This window comes from Cinclus cinclus, chromosome 17, assembly GCF_963662255.1.
Source record: "Cinclus cinclus chromosome 17, bCinCin1.1, whole genome shotgun sequence".
Taxonomy (NCBI): domain Eukaryota; kingdom Metazoa; phylum Chordata; class Aves; order Passeriformes; family Cinclidae; genus Cinclus; species Cinclus cinclus.
The window spans coordinates 10875023-10894413 of record NC_085062.1 but is presented as its reverse complement, the minus strand read 5'-3'; the positions used below and the strand labels follow the sequence as shown (position 1 = coordinate 10894413).

At 42.7% G+C, this 19391-nt stretch overlaps 1 protein-coding gene across 6 annotated transcripts in view; it reads left to right on the top strand.

The window, feature by feature from the left end:
• The first annotated feature begins 2034 nt into the window (after window positions 1-2034).
• The window catches only part of SPPL3 (signal peptide peptidase like 3), a 56576-nt gene continuing 39219 nt past the window's right edge, over window positions 2035-19391 (top strand). For 5 of the 6 annotated variants that reach the window (XR_009933752.1, XM_062504556.1, XM_062504553.1 and 2 more), the window contains exon 1: window positions 8625-8914. Coding sequence is in view for 5 of the 6 variants with exons in the window: in XM_062504556.1 (XP_062360540.1) it covers window positions 8868-8914 (47 nt within the window). In the remaining variant the exon portion in view is untranslated. Of the gene's footprint in view, window positions 2107-8624; window positions 8915-19391 lie in introns of those variants that run through there. The other variant, XM_062504555.1, reaches the window with a different exon arrangement.

The following is a 19391-nucleotide window of genomic DNA, read 5'->3' as shown; positions in this document are numbered from 1 at the left end:
ACTAAGTGGGTAAAGTGCTGATTATGTCGGGAGCTCTAAGGTCATTCCTGTCCACGAGGCCAAAGGGCTGTGAAAATCATAGAGGATTTGGACACTGAATCACTTGTTTGGAAAGCATAAAGATACAGGGGGAGAAACCCTCAGAGTCCAGCACCGTCTTAATAAAAGCCTTGTTTAACTGGAGCACAGGAATCCCGGGCATTCCCTCCACCAAGACCAAGTAAACCTGTGTTGCATAGGCAGCATCTTCCCACTGCAGCTCCCCAAAACTTCGGGTGACTGCAACACTTTGCAGTTTCCTCTGTATTGACAAAGAAGCCGAGGTACTAGGGATGAAGTGATCTGCCCAGGGTTACACAGCAATTGGTGACACAACAAAGATGAACAGAGACGTTCCCTACTTTTAATCCTCTGTCATGACTGCACACCAGCCTAATTTATTTTTCATTTAAGAGAATAAATGAGATGGACAGCATGAGAATAGTTTATTCAGTCCACTAACAGAAACAAGCTAAAGTGGCCTCCAGATTTCAGAGGCATCTGGCATCCCTATAGATGCAATGAGAATGTCCCAATGTCCAATTATTTTTTGGAAGATTTTAATAAAATTCTATTGAGGCACAGAATTTCTTCATACTTATTTTTAAAACAAATACCTATTTTTACCAGCCCCAGGCGTTTGTTCTTCTATTTATATTTGATGCAGTTACGTCACCTCCAACTGTATGTTCAAACTGGCTGTTCTTCCTCCCACGCTGAAAGGGACAATGAGTGGGAATGCACAGCTGGACTGGAACAAGTGATCCAAGCTCTGCAAAGCCCCACTTGCACAAAATTGTTGCAAGCGAACTCCCAGGAGGTAAGGATCACTCACGTGAGCAAACCGAGCAAAAAGCACATTTGGCAGAAACGTAATGAAGGGCTGAGGGTTTGGCAGCAGAGACCAGAGAGGAGATACCAGTATCAACGCAGCAGTTTCTCTGGCTCACACTCGCACAGGTTTCATATTGGGCTGGCGATAAAATGAAGCACGTGATTTTTATTTGGTCAAAGTACCTGGAATGTTATTTTCCTTCCTTAAACAAACCCCAACATTTTGGGCATTTGAACATATAGGTTTTAGTGAATTAACAGAGCAGTTACGAATTGTTTTACCTGAACGGTGCCTTCACCACACAACCCTCGTTCAGAGGAACCCCGCGCCACAGGCAGCGCTAACTCCTGGGAAGTCAGGGATTCCTGCGAGATGCGGGAAATCAGCGCCGTGCCAGGGCAGCGGGAGCAGCCCCGGGGTCACCCTCGGGCCAACAGAGCCGAGCCGAGCCGAGCCGGGGAGCCGCGCCGCTCCCGGCGGGGCCGGGGGAAAAGAAAAGATGCGGGAAAGGAAACGCCCCTCGGGCGCCGCAGATCCTCGACGGAAGCCTCCAGCCCCAAAGCCCCCCGCAGCTCGCGCTGCTTTTCTGCCGGAGGAAGCTCCGTCCAGCCCCCTCTCTCCCGCCCCGCCGGGCTCCGGGCGCGGCCCCCGAGCGGCGCGGCTCCAGCGGGGCGAACCCGCCCGCCCGCGGGGCTCATCCCGCGCGGCCGGGCCCGACAACCAGCGCCCCCCAGCGCCTGCGCGCGGCCGGCGGCACGTGAAGGTGTTGTGGGCACGTGACCCCCGCGCGCCGCTCGGGCCCCGCCCCTCAGCGCGGCTCCGCCCCCGCCGTGCGCGAGCGCGGGCACGCGGCGCGGCCTGGCCCGGCCGCCCGGTGCCGCCGCCTCCCGCCCCCGCCCCGCCCCGCGCCGCCGTCGCCGCCGCCGCCGCCCCGCCGGCCATGAGGCCCCGCCGGCGCCCTAGCGCGGCCCCGCGTCGCGGTTGCTGAGCCTCCGCCCGCCCCGCCGCCACCATCGCCCTTCCCGCCCGCGCGGGGACCCCCCCTCGGCTCCCCTCCCTCCTCACAGCCGCCGCCATGTTGGGCCGGGAGCCGCAGCGGGGCCGCCACTGAGCCCCGGAGCCTGCGAGGAGGAGGCGGAGGAGGAGGCGGAGGAGGAGCCCGGGCCCGGCCGCCCCGCAGAGCCCAGCGCCGGCCGCCCAACCGCAGCCATGGCGGAGCAGACCTACTCCTGGTGAGCCGCGGGGCCGAGGCCGCGGGGGGGTCCGGCCGGGCCGAGCGCGGCCCCACGCGGGGACGGTGTCCCGGGCTGGGGAGGGGGGGGAACCGGCGGTGGGGGGGGCTGCGGCGGGGGCCGGGCCATGATGGAGCTGCTGGCGGAGGGGCTGCGGGTTCAGCGCGGCTGAGGAGGAGGGATTAGGGCGAAGGGAGGAGGGACGGGGCGGCCGGGCTGTGCGGATCCCCCCCGCCGGCAGCCGGGCAGCAGGGGAGGATCGCCGGGAGCATTGGCGTGGCTGTCACCCCCTGTCCCGGAGGGCTCTGTACGAGCTGATCTCAGCACGGCCGGCGCTGCGATCCGCCGGGCCTGGGGAGGGACAGGAGCTCGTTCGCGGCTGTGAGGCTGCAGGTCACCTCTGCCTAAAGGGAGATTTATGCCAGCGCAAACTGCTAAATCGGTGGCGTGTGTGTGTGTTTTCACCTAGCGACAATAGGCTTGGTCTGTGTACAGGAAATAGAACGACGAGGAAGAGACCAGTTCCTGTGGAAAGACATGAAGTAAAGCAAATGAGAGGGCATTTTTTTCTGTGTCCTGACACTGTCTTGGGCCTAGCTGGCAGTGGATCAAAGAGACAGGGTGCAGTTTTTTCTTATAAATCTGGAGGTTTTCTTCTGTTGTGGATCACAGCCAAAATGCCTCACATTATTTACCTGTGCATCCTCTCTATTGACCTGACCACTGCAGCACTTTATTGTGATATTCTCACTGCATTTTAAATCTAGTGATGTCATCCGGAGTTGTTTCGTAGATTTTTTGAAGAAAGTAGCTTGTTTTGAAATAAGTCCCTTATTAAAAAAGGAGTTAAGTCTTAGTTTTTGACCTTGGTTTGTGCTGAATGTGGAGAAGGGATTGAATATGCAACAAATATCCCTATTCTGAATGATCCCATTACTTTTCAAAACTTGGAACCCATTGGGGATTTCTTTTCTGACACATGTTGAGACTTCGGCAGCCCCTTCTTCCCTCTCCTGTCTCTTCTCTGTCAAGAACCAATATTTGTATCGGTCTTCTGCTTTGTAGATGTTCTTATTTTGTTTCACAAGCTCAGTTCAGACAGTGGTCTGGTCTGCTTTAAAACAGCAGTGAAAAGACAACTCTTTTGACTGAAAAGATTGTTTGCATATTGACACAGCAAATGAATATTGGTACAGATTTAGGCAGTTTAATGTAGTTCAGCTAAATGTGTCTTAGTGTGTTTTAATTGCAGAATGAAATTATAAATTCATAAACTCTGGGATTTGTCAGCTTTCTGGAAAGAAGTAAGTGAAACAAAATGTCAGTTATACATTATTTTGATCCTAACTCATTTGCTTTTTTGGATGGTTGTTTTTGCCATAGTAGTAGTCTAAAGGGAGGATTTTTAACAGAGGCTGGGAGAAGGATTTGCTCTTCTGTAGGTTGTGTATTTTAGGGGAATGAAATTGTGATTTGAGGTGTTCACTGTGTGCTAGGTGGATCTGAAGAGTGGAAATTCTTTCTTACAGGACTGAGGTCATAGCAGAATGAGGACATGATGCTTATGTCTTAAAAGACTGTAATTTTATGTCTGTGTTCTCTGTGGTGTCCTCATGGATCTGAGGTTTCTGTCACTTTGCATTTTTACCTGTAATAGGCCTTGCCTGGGAGCTATGGGAGCAGTGGACAGAGCAAAAATCCAATTTCAGTCATGCTTTCTTCTCTGTGCATATTTCATTACTTACACTTCTAACAACAGTCTTGCCTTGGTTTATTTACAGTTGTGGTAGTGCAGCTCAGCATAAAATTGGCCAGTGCTTTAGCACTTCCAGGAAAAATGTGCCTTTTGTCACCTGAGGAGAGTGGTTGGTGCTCACGTGCAGCAGAGCTGTGCCCAGGGGCTGCTGCAGGAGCTCACTTTGGAAGTTGGCTGATCTCATCCTGTCCATTTGCCAGACCTGGTCCTTTCTCTCTGTAGCTTTCCAAGAACAGGTGTGTTGTGCAGTGTCCAGCTGCTGTACACATACCTTATTTCACATCTGAAAATACATAATCTGGCATTAAGAAAAATCCTTTGACCCCCCAGGTTGGTTCCTGGCTGCAGTAGCACTTCCCTTTTGTCCAGGTGCGTAAGGTTTGGTTACATCTTTTTGTCCCTAACTGTCTGCACGTGTTGTTGAACTACTGTAGCTTCATAAGATATGATAAAGGCTTATTGTGGGTTTGATGTTTTGAAAAAAAGAGTCTCAGTTGTGTTAAAAATACTTTGAGAAAAAGTACTTGTCAGCTGTGATTAGTGGACATGAGCATTGGCAAACATGAAAAATATTTCTTATTTCAGCGACTGACAATCTTGTTAATAATGTTTTCAGCCAATAAGAACTAACTCTCCTATTGCTCTATTGATTGTTTTGTAAATATGCATCTGAGATTTTAAAGTAGATTTATATATTTCTTTTTTAATTTCCAGGTGAGCTGAATGCAGTTACTTTCTTTTATTAGGATACTGTAAGGAGCGACTTGTGCTTTTTCCCCATCTCATAGTTTTAAGTGCATGAGTTATCTTTTGACACTGTTCTTGTAAGGTATTTCTTCTGACAACTTCTTTTTTTCTTCAGTAATACCCACACCTGTAACCATATATCCTTTTATTTAACTCTTTTTTTGGTGTCTTAAATAATCTTTCGGAGCCAGTATTTCAGATAGAGGTATCTTATCCTGAAAAGAGGCTCTGCTGAGAATTTTGCTGGTGAAAAAGAATACTGCCATCCTGGAAAAACTAATTTTAATGTGAAGTGTGGGATAAGTCCCAGATGGAAGTACTCTTTCAAAGAATATGAACTTTTTAAAAGCAAAGGGTGTTTGAATCAAATGCTGGTCAGTAGTGAGTAGAGAAGCTTTCTTTGTCAAGTTCCTGCACTAATAGAAGGAAAGGAGAGCTGTGTATGATACTGCTGCATGGCAAGATTGCTCATGATTTTGTAGATTAAATAAGAGCTAAAATTAGTTTTCTGCAAGTGGATTAGAATGGGAGAGGAAAGAGGTTTTTGAATACCCATTTTCCCCTTGCTTCCTGTCTGTACTCCAGCAAGGAAATGGAGTTGGGTAGTGCCAAAAGTTTCTGCTACAGCAGAGGAGGGAATAAGCATGAGCAGGGTACTATATATGTGTGTGTGTTTGTGTGAGATTAGTAAATATCAAGAAATTTATGTTCAGGCACTAAGCTGACAGTGGATGAGTATGGAAGCAGCAGGACCTGGATTATTACTTTGTGAAGTACTTGGTCTGTCCTTAGTTTCTAGCACTTTGTGGTGAATTTTTTGTGCTGGAGCCTGTTGAGAAGGCACAGCACCATTGGTATCTTGTTTATCTTCAGTTAGTAGGTGTTTAGTGTTTTTCAAGGCCTGATGTAACACCCCCTCCCTTTTTACTGCTGCCCAGTCTGGCAATAGAGATTGCTTTGTTCTTTTTTTTTTGCCCTTTGAATGCACAAAAGATTTTCACAGCTTCCTTCATTTGTGGAGAGCGAATAAGGGGATTTCTACACCAAAATCGAATGTATTTTTAATATTTCCTTTCCAAGAGCGTTGCATAAGAATAACATGGATTGCCATGTGTGCGTGCCCTCTCAGAGTGATGATTAAGAGACCGACTGGGAGGGCAAGCTAAGAACAAAAAAGAAGGAACTGTATTGAGTCACTAATCTTAAAAACCACTGAGCTCCCTCTTAAATGTTATAATCAGTGGGATGATTCTTGTATTAGCCATCAAATGTTTCATGAGTGAAATGGTGATATATTTAGAAGCTTCTCTTCATAATGCAAAGGGTGTGGAAATTAAACCTAATGATGTGTCAGAGTAATCAATAAAACTACTGGGTTTTGGAATAAGTGTAAATGTACAGTGCTGTCTTTGCTCCTAGGAGAATTCAAATTGGTTGGTGTTAGAAGTCTGTCTAGATTCAGAGGTCTGAGAATTTGCTTTGATTGCAATTAGGCATTTAACATGCTGCTGCCATGAATTAAAATGCATTTTCTTCCAGAAGACTCAGGTGGTGCTTTCAATCTTAGTTGGCTGGGTTAGATGTCTATGTGGGAGGGCAGGGAGTAAAAGGAGCTGCAATTTGTTGGCAGAGCTTGTCAAGTACAAGTAAAATGAATTTTTGCATTCAAGAATTTTTACATGTTTGCTCAGTTTAGGTTGGGAGACCTTAACTGGCTAATTAGGGTGTTTTGAGGATAGGAAGCAGTTTACAACAGAAGACAGATAATTCACCTGAATTTTTTAAATCCTGCGCTTGATAGGCAACAGATTGCAAAGCACGTAGACGAAATTCTGTTGTGCTGCTGTCAAAAATCTGTCATGAAATCCTGGCATGCAAATGTGGAGTTTGGCCCTTAATCTTACATTTTTCAGGAACTGAAATTACCAGCCACATTCCATTTTAAGGATTGTTAGGCGACTCGTGAGAACAAGGATGTCATTGTATGAATGTGCGTGAGTATCTGGCATGAGAAAAGTGACTTAAATCTCAGTAAATTGGAGAATATCAGGTTTAGAGTTCATATGTTTGTCTTTCAGGACCAGTCTCACTTCATTTGTTTGTTACCCTCCCTGGAGCTTTTGCTGTCTCAGGCTGTGTATCATGTAGACAGGGCACTGTCTACAGCACTGGGCTGAAAGGCAAATAAAGCAAAGAGCATGGGGTTAGGAGTAGTTTACAGTTACTTGAATGCACATGTGTATAGGAAGGAAAAAAAAAATCCTTCTCTCAGTGTTTGCTAATTGTTAGGCTGTATTTACCTATATGTTAATAATTTTTTAAGAAAAATATTTGAAACGAAGAACATAAATCAATGTTCTCTTAGTGCTGGTGTGCAGTACCTCTTTTAATTAAGATTTCTGTCACCTATTTTAATTAATTTCTGTCAGTTCTGCATTTAACCTTTTCAGGGTACCATGGTAGTAGAAGTTAATGGTTCCTTTAGTTTTACCCAGTGACTGGAGATCTTGGCTAGGATGCAGGAGATCAGTTCCATTCCCCAGAGTTTCTGGCCTTGCATCTCTCACCTTCTAGGGGAGTGTTCTCATCACCAAACTATGTGTTATTCAGAGGTTGAGCTTTGCGTGTCCACTTGAATCTGTTTCACTTTGTATAAAATACTATAAATATTTGCTGGGCCAGGAGGCAGGCATGCCTTTCTGCCTGGGATTGGCAGGGACCTGGATTCCACTTCTCACCTGGATAATAACCTGGTTTGGAAGACTGAAAGGTCTGTAGTTTGTGGGGGTAGTTCAGGCTGCTTTTCTAGGGATGAAAGGTTGAATTTCCATGAACAGAAGATTACCTTAGTATGATTTCCTGTGTCACAGGTGAGTGCTTAGATGTATGGATCCACCAATACCAGTACTTGCTCTTGTGGTTTGTGTGAGGTCTGATGGACCTGAGAGCATCTCTTTCTTCTGCTGAAGCGTAGGATCCAACAAATTGTTTATTTTGTGCACTTTGGGATTTTGGTATGAATTAAGCAGCCTGATGTGGTTGGTATTTGAGGAATTTTGTGGGGACCACCACACAAATTAATTGAGGATATTGAGTTCTTTTGAGATGAGTTGTGTTTTGGTGAGTGTCACCATTTTTAATACTAGATTCAGTTGCTGAAAACTCAGTCATTTGTCACTGAAACACAGTGCTAAAAAATGGTATTTAGGAAAACTTCCTGCAAAAAGTACTTTGAAAAGTGTGTAATGCTTTTTAAAATACAGTGATTTTTATTTCCTAAAATTTGAAAGAAGAGCAGAGCTGACTCTGGTCTTTTTCAGTATCTCAGCTATTTTATTTCATTATTTTGATAATGTGATGTGTCAACATCTGTGGCATTGTCTTTATTGCCCTTTGACATTTTATGATGACTCTAAGCACTGTAATATAGTCTAAAAGCAAATAATTGGGACAGGTTGTTTAGTCAACAATCTTATTTGATTCTGGTGAGATATGAGCAAAGTTTCCACAAAGAACCAAGGGTGAAATGTGTAGAAAAGCACTGTGCACGTTTTCTTTGTGGTGCTACATGGCCTCAGTGTCAGTGATGGGGATTGCAGCCCTGAGTGGGGCAGGGTCGGCGTTGTGTGGGGTGAAGCACAGGCTGGTGTGCGGCTGGACGGGGTCCAGGCAGGTGATGGTTTCATGAGATCATCACCAGGAAGGTGATGATTTCATGAGATTAATGGAGCACGTGTGTTGTTGCACCACTCGCTGATCCCCTTTCTCTTTAATTCTTCCAAGGATCCTTTTGTTGATGATCTCTTCTTCCAAATCTTTTGCTTTGTGTGTCTGAAATACTCTGATCTGCCAGGCCAGGGTTCTCCCTTCATGTGCTCCCTGAGAGCTCTCATGATACATTAAGTGTCTCTCTGCCCACTAGAACCATTGTGATGACATTATCCCAGAGCTCATTAATTGTGTAGCTGTGTTTCTGTCATCTTCATTATTAGATTCTGTTGAGTATTTCTTTTTAGGGCCGGCCCTTTGCCTCAGGTCTCAGATTCCCTTGGATAGCCTCCATATCTGTGTGTTGCATTAAGTGGTGTGTGGTACAGACCCGGCTGTCGGAAAGTCAGAATGTTCTGCTGGCTTCTTGGAGGGATACTTTGTAACTGATAACTAACCAAGTAAACCTTGTTCATATCCTACGGCAGGGAGGAGTCAAAATAATAAATGTTTGAAATAAGGCTGAAGTGACTTTTTTTTTTTTTTCAGGATGTCAGAAAGGAGGTTCTTCAAAGCCATCACTGCCAGTGTCATGAAGTAGGGGAGAATGCACTAAGATGATGATTCTCTACTGTACAGTGTTAATCTTTAAGATTCCTCCTTTATTCCTGAAGTTGGCAATATGGAAGTTGGAGGGATAAAATCATATCTCAGAGTTTGTATATGGTAGCATTTTCCCTGACCAGTGGAATCTGAAGGGAAAAATATACTGTTTGCCTCTCATTTTTTTCCTCCTGTGACTCCAGGTTTGGATGTTCTTCCTTTACTTCTTGTAGCTAGTTCATAGACTTTTGACCCGAAAAGTTCTTTTCCCATGTAGGTGGGTATGTAGCCAAAGACTGTGAAAGGATTATCTTCCATTTTTATGCCATAACCTTGTTCCTGCAGGCACCTCCACAGCAAAGGTGGTGTGGGGGAAGCAGGAGGAGACCCAGGGGGTTCCACCCTCTGTTCATACACAGTCTTTAACTCTAGCCATGAGTTGGCAAGCTTACCTTCCTTACCTATTCGAGAAATAGGTTCAAATCTAGATTATTCTTCAGTTCATCTGAAAGGAAATAAATAGTTCTGTGTAGTATTAACTATTGACTGTTAAAGCTAAGCATCCTTCAGTCCTCTTAGTTGTACTCAAGTTAGTGCTTCTCTGTCTGCTGATTTTGGAAGTACAAATTTCCTCTTCCTTCCTATGGACTCTGCTGTTTTTTGGACAGAAGTATCTTTAAAAAGTCCTTTTGTTCATCTGATAATTAGCCAGCAGGTAACTTCTAGTAAATTTGCAATGATACATAATTTTAAGTATATTTGAAAGTATTTGAGAAGTTTAGAGACCAACAGAAATGTTAAGAATTGATAGTGTTTCACTGAATCACAGAAGTGTAGGCGCTCTGCTGACACCATTTTCTCATTACAGTAGTACTGCAAGTAGCAGCTTCATGTTAGAATAGCAAAAACTTGTACACGTGTATTCATGGTGTAGTGTGGTTTCAGGTGGTACAAGCACCTCCCAAGTGATCTCAGCATGTAAATTTGGTGCACGTGTCTCTACAGCAGTGACATTTCTGTACAGCACAGATGGTTTCACAGAGGGGTTCTCTACATGGGTTAAGCTAGTAGCAAGTGTATATCCTCAGGATTTGTTTTAATTTCAGTCATTATTGGAATAATAAGCCCAGCTGACTCCAGTTGAGATAGCACAGCTTGGACAAGAACCAGCATTACAAAATGTTGGAGTTCTGTGGTAGCCCAGTTAGCAGGACAGAGGTGAACACAGCAGCTGAGTTATGCCTCCACTCACTTCTGGTGTCTGTGGCTTCTGGCCATCTGACATCCCTTCTCTGGTCAGATAGCACAGGCTTAAAACTTGATTTAAATTTATCTGGAAACTTTAGTAGTGGGTTGAAATTCAACAGTGAATTCTGAGTAATTATTGTAGTTAGTATCAGCCAGCTGTTGGTACGGAGCTGTTAGATGTATAAAGACCAAAGCTCAGTGGTGAGTTGTTATACAAAGAGGTGATTTTACTGGTGGCACTTTCAGGTTACAGTTGAGATTTATCTCACCATCATCTCTGTCAGACCCATTTGGCAAGATAAAATAGGTGTAGTGTGACTTAGACTTATTTAGTCAATGGGAAGTCCCTTCTCTAGGTCACTGTTAGCTAAAGGTGAGGTAGGTGAAATAGCAGGAGGCAGAGGAGCAAACAGAGCTGGCTTCTCTGCATTTCTGTAGCCTGTGTTGCAGACTGGTGAGATGAGGTGTGCTCTATCTTGCTTTCTAGGTTTGATGGTGCAAGGTCATTCTGGTCCTTTTTAGAAGTTCAGATTGATGGGCTGTGTGCTGGAGGAAAGATTATCTGCTCCCTGAACTCTCCTTGAGGTAGCTGATCCTATACCTTCACTTGAATAGCTTCTCTGAGAAGTTACCACAAAGGGCTAAAAGCTTTCATGGGGAACATTATGATATCTGAAGGGTTTTGAAGATGGAGAGTAGAATCTAATTAAGCTTTATGTTGAAAATATTTTAAAGAGTGCTTTTTTCCCCCTCAAGAAAAAGGAAACTTTAAAGCTAAATACTGAACAGCTGAACTTTTCATTTTCTGTTGACTACTTCTAAAGCAGATGCAGTTGTAAGCAGTTACGGATGGTACAGAACAGAAAGAACCTGTTTATCATACTTAAGTGCCTTAGAAGAACCCCAGTGTTAGTATTCCAGCTAGTTATCTTTCTCTTTAGCTTTTATATTTTTGCAGTTAAAAAAGCACGCTACCTTAAAGCTGAATCAAAAGATGAAAAGAGTCTGCCATAAACCAAAATTATTTCTCTGCAGGGGGCTTTACTGGAAAAAGTTTCATAAGATTTCCAAAACACCCTCTTTAAAAATGTTCCTACTTTTTGCTGTCACAAGAAAAGCTTCTTAGCTATTTGGGCAAGAGTTTGTTGAAAACAGTCTCTGTCTGCTACCTGTTTTTCGCACCTGGAACTGACTCAGCTGCCATAACCCTGGCACTTGGGGGTGTGAATGTTCTGTGCTTCTGCATGCAGGTTAGGTTGTGAGGCAGTGATCAGGCCCTGGCCACTCGAGCTCAGGACAGCTCAAGACCCTTTTTTTTTTTTTTTTTTTTTGGAGTTTGTCTCACTAGGAGGTGTCAAAAGCAGAGTGCTCATTTTGATGGTTGTTTTTTTTGTATTTTCATACCAGCTGAATCCCCTTGTGACTTGGTGCAGTTGTGAATAGTCATGTTCATTTCAGAATCTCACCAGCCATCATCTGACAACATGAATTTGTCTTAACAGAGGGCCAGCATGATGAAAGCTGCTTAAATCTGGCTAGACAGACTGGCTGCTCTATAGCTTTGACTGACACAGGAGTGTACTTTCACCACTGTCACTGAAGAGTCATAGTTGGGTGCTGATGGTGTTAACCCATTCTTTTATGGAAGGTTGATAAAATAATGCTTCATTCTACCCAGGCATGTGGTGATAAATTATGTAATCCTGTCCCGTGTGGGTAAAGCAAAGCAACTCATCAGTAGCACTCGGAGCTGCTCTTTCTGACAAGGTCATCTTGGTCAATTAGACTTTAGTTCTGACTTGTTGTTTGTAAGGTGTGATTGTAAAATGCTTTGATTAAACTATTAGTTGTTAGTTTTATTTTTTTAATCTGACTTCTGAATACATTGGTGAAAAGAATTTGGATTTCTACGCATGTAATCAATAAATACCAGTCTAAGTGTCATAGGTATGAGGAGTGGTTTTGGTTTGGCTTTTTAAGTCAACAGTAGAGTCAATATAGATGAGAAAACATCCTGTTTTCTGATTTCTGTGATAAAAACAGCCAACCTCTTTCATACTGGAGAGCCCACTATGTCTTAATAACTTAAAAAAAATTACTAGTATTACGGTGCTCTGCATATTTGTAACTTAAGTACAAGTGGAAATGAAGTACATGTGGAAATGAAACCTCCAAATAAGACTATTTTCTTAATATATTGGGATGGAAAGATGTGTTTTTTCTGGGAAGCAGTGTAGTGTTCAGATCAATATCCTCCATATGTGAGGGGACTCTGTAATGTCTTTGTACACTTTGGGTGAGTGTTCTTCCAGCAGTTAGGCCAGCTGCATTTTTGAACCTGTATAATCTACAAAGTGATGATTCCTAGATTAGGGAAAAGATAATGGTCTTTGCTGTGGTATCTTCCTGGGAGCTGTTCTAGGTGTTAACTCAGTAGTGCCTGAATGTATGTATATGTTTAACTTTTGTCCCATTCATTGCCAAAACCACCTCTATCTCACAGATAAACCAGCTGTATGGTTCTAGTACAAGTATTCCTGCTCTTTTCTTGCTCTGTTTTTCTTCAGTTTTTGCATTTGCTTTATGAGGAGGCAGTGACTTAGCAAGGAGGTGGGATTTGCAGCAAAATTCTGCTGTCAGAGTTCTGCTCTGCATGACCAACTCTGTCACTTACAAAAGAGATGTTATGAATGTGAATAAACCCTTCTATTAGACCTTCACTGCAGTGAGTATTATACTCCAGATAGTTAGAACAAGGTTAGATGGAAAAATTTTTCCACTGCTGATATGTCGAGAGTGACCAAGTCCAGAACTGGGCACAGACTCTGTGGTGGTCTAGGACAGGTTGGTCTCCTGGAGTGCAGCTTTGATTAGAACCCTGGGATGCCTGTGCAAGATGAGGAGCAGGGCTAGAGTGAGAGAGAGCCTGGGGATAAAGGATGGGGCTGGTACAGGTAAAGAAGTTAAGCAGGAATTTGCACAGACTGTCTTTAGGTAATACTTTGAGAGCAAGTTAGGCCACTCAAGTATCATCTGTGTGTCTGGAGTGAAACTGCACACACTAGAGAGGATCAGCTTCATCTTCTGGTTTTGGCTTCTGGATGAGTGCAGGTGATCAAATACCATCAAGTAGTGGTATTCCTCTGTGTGCTTGTTAGGAAACCTGCTGTACTTTTTGTGTGTGTTCTTCTCTGTGGTGCTTCAGATGGAGATGCATACTTTGGTCTGGACTTTTTTTGGTTTAGTCTGTTTCCCATCTCTCTGCATTCCATGAGAAGCCAGATTACAGATCTAGTAAGGTTTGTTGTCTTAAATATCAAAGTAGTCCTTTTGCACAGTGTGTTGTTCTCTGTCCAAGCAAAGCTGCCAAAGCTATTACACGTTTGTCTCACAGAGCATTACAATAAGATTTTCAAGGTGAAGTCGTTCACGAGGTCCTCAGAGGCAGCAGAACTTGTCCTGTGTCTGGTGCTGGGTTATTTGTGCTGTTCAGCTGGGGCAGTGGCAGCTCCTGGTGCTGAGTTCAGCTCACACCTGGGCAGGTGTCAGACGGGCTGAGCGCAGGGTCCCTGCTAAGTCTCTGCTGGTCTGGCTGGGCTGAGGGATGGTCTGAGCACAGCACTGCTGTGGGGCTCTTGGCAGAGTAGAGCAGGCCAACAACAATTGCCCTGTATGTCCTGAGAGTCCTGCCTTTCTGCCACATCTGTATTCTTTTGTCCTTTTTTGACTGCTTGCTGGCACCATGACAGCCATCTTATTCTGTGTATGATGGAACATTGTCAGTAAATATGCCCGGGACGATGTGCCTGCATCAGCTGCACTTCTGATGAACTTAGCCCTGGATCTGCAGCACATTCTGACTCTTGGGTAATGTGGCTGTTAGAGGACCAAGAGAAGGGTGGAGTCGGGCAATTAGTTGTGTAGAGTTTTTATCTTGAACAACCTTATTCAGAAAAATGCCACTCCTGGACTTGGATGGCTGACAGTGTCTGGGATGAGGCTGAATTGCATTGATAGAAGACAGGCTATGTTTTCTTATGTTAAAGACTGAATTCTGTGGAACCTGGTTCCAGCAGCTTACTGCTCCAATTCTGGAAGACACTAATACAGTTCCCTTTCATTAGGGTAAAGTGTGAAAATTTGTTATCCCTTGATATTAATAGTAGCCCTTATTTTGCTGATTGTAGTTAAGGCATTGGAAGTTTTTCAAGGTAATGGAAATTTTCAGTGCTGTTAGGAAACTGGCTGCTGAATGTCCTGTATCTTATTCTGCATGGGAAATGGATAGCTTTGGATGAGCAGGATTCTAGAACTCCATGACAGTCTATTTATAGTGTCTGTATGACTGATTTGGAAAGGTTGCAGTGCTATAGTCTTTCCAGATTTGTTGAAGTGAGATCACAGAATCTCCTGATCCCTCTGGACACTGAATAATGCCCAAATCATCCAAAGAAATCCAACTTATCCTTCATTTCTGTGGCTGATAATTATTTTGCTGACATTTTGTACAGAGAGAGGGACGAAAGAAATAATTTAAAAATAGTTGTAGGAATGATGTGAATTCATGGATATTGGCTAGTGTGGTTCCTTATCAGGGGAGTGATGTCCTGTACTTTTCTGTGGAAGCACTGTAAAATGAAGCAAGTATTTTTTTTTTTTTTTCTTAGAGTTGTAGACACCTGAGGACAGTAACTCTGCAAAATGCCCAACTAATAGAAATTCGTAGTGCACTTATTTTGGAAACAAAAGTTGCTTTGAGTAGTAGATGTTTTGTAACTAAAAGTATCTTGGGTATATATGTTGAGATATTTTTAGTAACCAAAGCTGAGTGGATGTTTTCTTGATGATTTTAGGGGAATTTTTAGCTTGTTGTAACTAGGCCTTTTTTGTTGCTTAAAAAAACCAAACTTTCTAAACTTAAGAGTACGCCACCCACCCATTTCTGATACAAGGCGAGTGGGCTAAGACCAAATGGTGATAAAAATCCTACACTAATGCCATTTGCAATTTTCTTCACTGAAGTAATCTTCTTTCAAGTTGCTTTGTAAGCTGTAAATGTATTAGAAGTTGTTTTTGATTTTGCAATTAGGGTATTGACCAAACTGAATTGGGTTCCATTCTTTCCAAGAGGAAAGATCCCATGATTGTGAAGGTGTGATGGGTGAGGCTGAAGGAAGATGGTGAGTTGTGGTTGCTGTGTGGTTCTGAATTCTCTTGAAGTGTTGCTCTGTTTTAAATCAGTGACAGACCCTCCTGGCTGCCAGCCAAGCTGTGCTTTTCCTGCTGGAAAGTTAGGAAAACTCTCTTAAGCAGAAAAAGTGAAGAGAACGGCTGAGAAACCCTTTCTGTCACTGTGTTGGTTGGATTCTGTGTTGTTGTTTTCATGACATTAAGAGAGAATTGGAAGTCCGTGATAGCAGCAGAGTTTACTGACAGGGTAATCAGTTACCTGCTTTGCTTATTAACTAGTGTTTTGTTCTGTACCAGGTGTAATTTCCATACTAAGGCACATTCCATACAGTCAGAATAGAAATTAGGAGCTGGTGTGTGTTGCTGTTGGGTGGAATGGCTTCTATACTTTGGGGCATTCTCTTGGGCTTCAGTCTTTTTGTTGTGTTTCTTTCTTTCTTTCTTTTAGCAATTGATAGTTGTTTAACCCCTTGAAAGAAAACAATTGCTACTGAATGGCTTCTGCTAGGGCATCAGAAGTCTGTAATCAACTGCTACAGACGCTGCTGTTTTGCCACAATTTGCATGTGACAGTTGTCTGAACATTATTAGGAACTAACACAGTTGTGCTTGGACTTTTCCAGGCTTAGTTACTTAGATTTCCCATAGCTCACCATGATCAGCATCACAGCATTCGTGTACCTGTGTTGTGTTTTGTAAAGAAATTTTTCACTTTTGCAATAGTCTGGCCTTGGATGTGGGAGAGATGCTTGTATTTTTATTTGTCTTTTCCTAATAATGTCTCAGGAGGTGCATCTCCAGCCAGTATCTTGTTTGAGCTTTCAGGAAAATTATCATTCAGTGCTTTGACTATCTCCCTATTACCATGTCAAATAATTCATGCTGCTAATTAAGACACAGTTAGAATTGCACAGGAAGGTGGCAGGGAAGGATTGGAGCTTACCAACGCTCACAATTTATTTGTCTTACAGAACAGTTAGGTGGCTCATGGTTTACCAGGGAAGATATATGACCTCCTGATTCATGGTATCTGTCTCCTGAAGAGAGGAGGGAAGAGCCAGATGTGTTTTGTCTGATGCATGTGAAGGCACAGGGTTAGGAGCAGCACTGTGCCCCAGCTAGATTTGTGTTCCACAAGAGAGAAACCCATTGAGAGAGACCCTTCTGCTCAGTACTGAGGGCTGGAAACTGGGAAGGCCATGAGTTCCCTGGAGAACTGATGAATGGCAGTTTCATACTGAGCAGTTTCTTACACGGTTCCTGCAAACCCAAAGGAGACTCTTTTGTAAGTGTGAAATGAAATGTAAGTGAAGCCATTGCACAATCTGGCACGTGAGTAATAAATCCAGCAGACTATTTTGGTGTTGGTTGGGTTCAGAGAGAAATCAGGAGACTTAATTAAGGTATGTGTTCAACACTGGGGAAGTATCAATGCTGAAGAAAGCTGATGGCAGTGTCTTTGTTGTCCACATGGAATAGTGGAGACTCTGAAAGTAAAGAGTTCTGTGCTATGTTGTGACTGTGTATTGTAAGCCAGATACTATTTCTGCTCTTCTCCTGTTGTTATAGGTAAGATGAATTAAATCCCATCTTGTCTGAAATTTGATGGGTAGTTTGTAAGCTTTCTTCTCTCTTCAAAAACATTTATTACTAAATCTTGTTGGATAAAAAATCATCAGCCTTACCAATGGCATTGTGGTAGTTCATACTGCACTGTGTCTGGAACTGGGTTGTACTGCCATTGCACACTTACTGCAGAAAATCAAATGCCTAATATTGAAAAATAATGTTTTTCTAGTCATTCTTCTTAATAAAAGATAATGTTTTCCTTTGTAAGGGCCTATGTGATTAGATGTTTATCCTCTGTTCCCAGGAGAGCAGACATTGTGGTTCATATTTTCTGTTTTGTGAAACAAGATTTCATATAGCTGACTACATCTCTGGAATCTATGTCATTCTCCTTCTAAAATGAACTGAAAGCAAATTGGCTTTCTAAAACATGAAAGAAGCCTAGAGCAAACTCTTTTGTCATCACATTCCTGGTCAAATTCAGCATTTGCCTTCCACAGAGTTTCTAATATTTAGTTGTGTCTGTGGTTTCCCATAGGGTTGCTTAGGTGAACATAAGTGGGAGCTGTTGACAGAGAAAAGACTGAAGATTTCACCATGAGCTGAATTGAGCAAAAACTCTTGGGGGTTGCATGAGCAAAAACTCTTGGGGGTTGCATGCATGTTTTGCATGTAGTTCTTTAAAATCATGCTACTTCTAATCCAGTGTTTCTTTCCTTTGCAGTTAGTTATTAATTAGAGACAGAAAATACCAACTATTGTACAAAACTTACGTAGGTTAATTGAATTCTTACTGGTATATACCAGAAATACATCAGAAATTAGGGGTCATTATTCATACCAACTAAATTTTAAACTTCAGCTCTAGGAGTGCATAAATGCCTGCAGGAAATGGACAGACCAGAGGACACTTGTGGGCCCTGGGCAGAAGCTTGAACTTCACTGACTGCACAGGGAGCTGCTCTTGGAGGTGAAGGGCTTCAGGTGCCCCAGGAAGAGGGGCTTGAATAACCTGTGTCCATTTGACTGAACATCACAAACTTACAGAAAGCATGGCAGTTCCAAAAAAATGGAACTGTTCCCATCTGCCTGCTGAGGTGCCAGCAAGTCCTGGTTGCTGACTGAGAACTTGGCTCTGACTTGCAGAAGTGCAGCCTCAACGTTTCCTGCAGCATTACTAATAATTGCAAGCCCTTGCCTTAAGAGGTGTGTGGTTTTTGATGTGTTTAGTATTTTTTGGGATTAAAAACATGTTTTCCAAGAGTTATACTGTTATATTTAAAAGAAATTTTGGGAGAAAAATATTTGGACAAACCAGTGTTCAGTCCTGAGTAAAGAAAGTTCATATTGAAGTAAAATAATCTTCATTTTTTCATCCACAAATCATATCTGTCACCTTTTTGTCACATTTTTTTCTCTTTCTTGTATTAAAATGTTGCCCAACTTTGTTTATTTTGCATAATTATTTGCCTTTCCTTGCATTTCAAATACTTTCATTTAGAACTGTCTTAAGATATAGGCAGTGAAACAGGCAGGGAAAATGTCTGAAACTTTGGGCTGTGGTGGTTTTTGTTGTTGTTGTGCTTAATCCTGTGCAACACAAGTTGCAGCTGCTCATGCATAAAATCTTAAAAAGTCTCCCCATTGCCAAACAGTGATGAGATAGTGTTTTAAAAATAGCTTAAAATGTAAGTTAGCTATATCCTCATGGTGCTTTACTTACACAAAAGTAGTTTTCCAATGAAACATTAAAAATTAAGGGATATTTTAATTTTTTTTTATTTTACTTTGTTCACTCTGTACAATCAAATCTGAATGTTGTGAAAGTGAAATAGCATTTTAATATTATTTTGGTCTCAAAATAGCATGTTTTTAGGTACAGGAATCACTGCATGTGACAAACTCACTGTGAATTGTGTCTAAATTTAGTAAGTGTCTTCAGCAATCAACCAAAAGTTCAAATGTTCAAATCAGCTTTGTCATTTTGCTACTACATTTTCCTGAGTTTAACTTTTGTTGGAATGAGTTTATGTTCTAGTTCTGATGTGAGTGCTTTTGCCTGAAGGGTGCTGTGGAATTTCAACTGTTCCAAGGGTGAACTTGGTTATTTTTAGGAAGGTTAAACATCTGGATGTTCACTACAGAACCTTTTTGAGAAATCATTTTGTTTCTGAGCAAGAAATATTAGCAGAAATACCAATGCAGCACCACAGAGTTTAATCTCTGCCTTCCCAGGGCACTAGGGTATTTTCAGACTGGTCTGTTGCTTAAAGTACCTCTGGGATTACAGAAGGATATTGGGAGGATTTAGCTCTGTAGTATTTTTGTAGGTGGCTTTGACAGAGCAGGGATGAAACCAGAGGTTCCAAATTAGGAGTAGTTATGGGAGACATAAGGATTATATTTGAAATGTTTGTAAGACTCCACGTGTTTGCATTCTGCCTAAAAGAACATTGATTGAGAT